General features: G+C 42.1%; 1 protein-coding gene across 1 annotated transcript in view; it reads left to right on the top strand.

Moving 5' to 3' along the window:
* Positions 1 to 3202: 3202 nt before the first annotated feature.
* asb10 (ankyrin repeat and SOCS box containing 10) overlaps positions 3203 to 4568 on the top strand; it is an 8867-nt gene continuing 7501 nt past the window's right edge. Inside the window, exon 1 of the mRNA XM_083537848.1 lies at positions 3203 to 3629. Coding sequence (XP_083393974.1) covers positions 3290 to 3629 — 340 coding nt within the window. The 5' untranslated portion in view covers positions 3203 to 3289. The remainder of the gene's footprint in view (positions 3630 to 4568) is intronic.

Here is a 4568-nt window from a genome sequence, read left to right as displayed (position 1 = left end):
TACAAAACATCACTCAGGGTGGATTTTTCTTCTTTACACACACACACACACACACACACACACACACACACACACACACACACACACACACACACACACACACACACACGTTAGCATACATTTGGACTTTTCATTTTAAAACGGTTACAATCACGCCGGTAAAAACGCTGCGTAAAAATTAGTCTCGACCAATTAGTCTCCGTTTTGAAAAGTCCTCACCCTCCCGCCGCAAAGTCCTCCCCTCCCGCCAACCTCGCATTAATTAGCTAGCGCGTTATTAGCGCCGTTTTCGCGACACCAACTAGATGAGCCTCTACCCCATATATTGTTTTATTTGCGCTTTGTTTTAATGGGACACGCAGCAGTCGAGTTGGGAAAGAGCGCGAGATAATCGGCGGGAACTAATTGCCTGATCGTATCGATGAAGCCGCCGATCGTTAGTTGGTTCCGTGGGAGCGGTGACCGGAGAGCACCGCAGATGGCCGCATCTATGTTTATCTTAATGTTTCCAACAAAATCGACTCGTGTGCGCGAGTTGTCGTGTCGTTGCGCAGGGAATAACACAAGTCCGTGGGATGTGGGATGTCTGCAGGGAGTAAGACGAACGATTGAAAACATTACTGATCTTTTTTTTTTTTTTTTTTTTTTAACCAACCCCCCCATCAAACTTGGACGAGAAAGTCCCCGGAAAAAAAAAAAAAAATAAATAAATCAAAAAACGCCAGAAATGGAATGTCCACCATTTGAGAAATGAATTCGTAGAAGTCGCTGTCTCTTTTCCCCCCATTAGTAAGTGTTTAGTTCAACGTTTTAAATAATTGCGTTACGAGGAATGATATTTAAAATACATTTGGGAGGCAATGGGCCGGGAAAGTGCCTACATGTTTTGCTGATGACACCCGGGCCATTTGGAAGACATCAAAGTAGAGAGGAGGTAGCCCAGATGCATATTATAAACTCATTATGCGTATCATTTAAAAGGATGTACTCCAGCAGCAAAAAAACAATCTCAAACGCTCTCTCTCTCTCTCTCTCTCTCTCTCTCTCTCTCACTCTCTCTCTCTCTCTCTCTCATTCTCTTTTTTTCCCCTCTCCAGTAATGTGTGTTTGCAAAGTCGGAAGTCTTTGATTCCTTCAGTCAATGTGACAGCCATTACAGCAGTGCAGAACACAATCAGGGGTATATATACGCTGGGGCGCATCTCGATGCATAGCCAACAATTCGATACATTAAAGATACATATTCATTCAATACGGTACCGATATTCCGCTTTTATTTCTTTCGTTCGGACGGACCTCTAAATCGTCAAATTGACTTACCGCCTTCTGACGCATAACAAAAAAAAAGGTACTATAAAACGAGCCGTTCTTTTCTACCTCTAGCTCTACCTCTGCCATGTTAACCTGTAGGCTACACGCCCTTTAGGACATGCCTCGGTCTCCGTACGGTCGTGATACGTCATATAACGGTTTAACGAGGAGAAATCGTCCTAAATCAAATAATATTGGTCACGGATTGATAATCGTATAGAAAAAGATCGTAGAGAGAATTGATGGTGTTCAGCATGGTGGTGGTAGCAACATGGTCTAGGGCTGCATGAGTGCTAATAATAACGACACCAAACACACCACCGAGAGAACAACTGCCTTGCTGAGGAAGCTGGAGGTGATGAAGTGGCCAAGTATGTCTCCAGACCCAAACCCCATTGAAAAACTCCACCTTCCGCTTGAGGGTCCCCACAGGTGCTCACTAAATGTTCACTAAATGAATCTCTAGCTACCTAGCGAGACTTTCTCTATGCTAGCTAGCGAGACTTTCTAAAACAGACCAGATTCCCGCCCACTTGATGAAAACTGATGCACAAGAACAAGGCCCGTAAACATACAGGTCAAAGTTCAAACTGACAGGACGTAAAACAAGAAGCGAAGCTGCGGCTTTCAGTTGACTAATTCATTTTCGCTTGCGATGAAGGACCAAACTTTTTCCTTTTGAAATCGGTGAATCTCATTAATATGCAAAGAAAGCAGCTGTAGCCCCTCCCCCAACTATCAAAGTCATGGTAAGCTTCATTGTTGTATTCCTCTGTTGTACTAAATAATATACTATGCAAAAGTTGTGGTCCCACTTTTGGTGGGACCACCGTTTGGCTTTCAGTTCTTCCTTTCTGCACAAAGTCAAGGATTTTGTAGGATCAGTTTCATGTGTAGGATGAACCAACATTTTCGGGGGTTCAAACTGGATAAGGAACAGCCAAACTTTGCTATAATGAGGTTGTGGAGGACTGAGCACAGTAGCACAAAATAAGTCGGTTCTACTGCATCAGCAAGGTAACTTTAAAGCAGTCTAGGGTTTCAAGATGTGCTCTTCAAACTATTTTGAAGAAACACAAAGAAACAGGCGATGTTGAGGTCCGTAGATGCAGTAGACCACTAAGGAAGCTTAATTGTTGATGAAAAACACATCTTGTGTACTTCCCATGAACATTAGGAGATGTCCAGCAGTGCCATCAGCAAAGAACTGGAAGTCAGTGGGACCCAGGTATACATATTTACTTCAGATGTTTGGTCAGAAGTGGTCTTCTTGGAATTATTGCAGCCAAAAAGCCAGACCTCCAACATGGAAACAAGACTAAGAGATTTGACTGCATGAAAACAGAGGAACTGGGTACAGAAAAATAGCAGCAGATTCCTGGACGAGTTCAGGGCTGCATTTCTGCAAATGGAGTTTAAGATTTGGTCTGGATTAATGGTGTCCTCAATGCTGAGAATTCCAGGCAGATACTTCTCCATCATGGGAGGTGTCTGAACAGCCCTGAATTTATTCTGCAGGTTAGTTAATGTCACAATCTTCAGCGTGGAGAAGAACAAAAAGTCCTGGAAGTAATTGGCCCCCACAGAGCTCCAATCTCGAGTCTGTCTGGGATTACATGAAGAGATTTGAGGCAGATTACACCCATGGTCCGTTCTTCAAGATGTTTGGAACCTGGTGGATGCTGTTTTGCAGGCAAAGGATGTTGTTTTGTTCTCCACCACTACATTTTTTAATAAAATAGGAATCACATGACAAAGTGCACAGTAGTGTACAGTGGACTCGTCACACTTTCAGTATGCAGAAGGTCTAAAACTGGCATGCGCCGTCCATGTGACTGCCTTAAAAATAGGTCGGAGCTCAGAGGCAGCGAGGCCCATCTGAGATCGAATATCAAAACAACTCCAGCAAACTGAGGCAGTAGGACACGCATTCTGTTTGGGTACAAAGACGGGATCCATATCGCTTTTTCCTTTCAGCATGTCTCGCCAGAGCTTTGTTTTTACTCCGACGGCGTTGCGTTCCTTGGAACGGGAACGGGACCTTCTGGAGAGACGCAGGCATCAGAGGAAGTTTATCGACCCAACTGTCAACAGCTACCTGCTGAGGAAGGAGGCTCGGGAAAGAGACACAGTCTCCAGGAGGAACCAGGAGGTAGCCTCGATGCCGCTGGTGTGCTGTGATCTGGTGGTGCAGAACGCACTGTACACCGGAGATTTGGAGGGGGTGAAGAAGCTGTTCCCCAAATATTCACCTGATAAAGTGGTCATCAAACCTGAGGGAGGAGCCATGCGCTGGGTCGCTGATGGCAAAATAAGAGGTACATGGATTTGGCTTGACCATATATATATATATGAGTATATTGAGTATATGTTTATATGTGTGTGTGTGTGTGTGTGTGTGTATGTGTGTGTGTATGCAAAAATAACCAATGACTCAGCAGCTTATGAACATGTTGCCATACAAATGTCAAGGAAAATAGAAATAAAAATAAGATACAGTCGACAGACAGTAGATGGGAGGATTAAAATAGGAAAATTAATAAACAGAAAGAAGAAAAAAAAAAAGCAAATGGATCTATAAGAAAAAAAAGGTATTTAAATATTTGTATTAAAAGGAAATGCAGAAAGAATGAGAAAATAATGTCTGGATAGAAATAAGGAAGGAAGTAATAGAGAAAAGAAGGAAGGGTGGAAAAAGATAGAAGAAAGAAAGATAGAAAGACATTGGTGATGAAATTAGGAAAAAAATCCATCAAAGCAAGTTAATACATAAAGAATGTCTGGATGGCCGAGGGGCGGAGCTATCATTAACAGTAGGAGAAATCCCATCAGAGCAAATGAATATTATAAAAAATGGCCAGAACAAAAATAAAGGAAAGAAAGAAAGAAAGAAAGAAAGAAAGAAAGAAAGAAAGAAAGAAAGAAAGAAAGAAAGACAGACAGACAGACAGACAGACAGACAGACAGACAGACAGACAGACAGACAGACAACAATGCAGGGAGAAAAAGATAAATCAGAAAGAAAGAAAGAAAGAAAGAAAGAAAGAAAGAAAGAAAGAAAGAAAGAAAGAAAGAAAGAAAGAAAGAAAGAAAGACAGACAGACAGACAGACAGACAGACAGACAGACAGACAGACAGAGACAACAATGCAGGGAGAAAAAGATAAATCAGAAAGAAAGAAAGAAAGAAAGAAAGAAAGAAAGAAAGAAAGAAAGAAAGAAAGAAAGAAAGAAAGAAAGAAAGAAAGAAAGGACAAA

This window comes from Silurus aristotelis (genome assembly GCF_946808225.1).
Source record: "Silurus aristotelis genome assembly, chromosome: 1".
NCBI lineage: Eukaryota > Metazoa > Chordata > Actinopteri > Siluriformes > Siluridae > Silurus > Silurus aristotelis.
The sequence above is the reverse complement of the archived record's forward strand: the minus strand, read 5'-3'. Positions and strand labels throughout refer to the sequence as shown.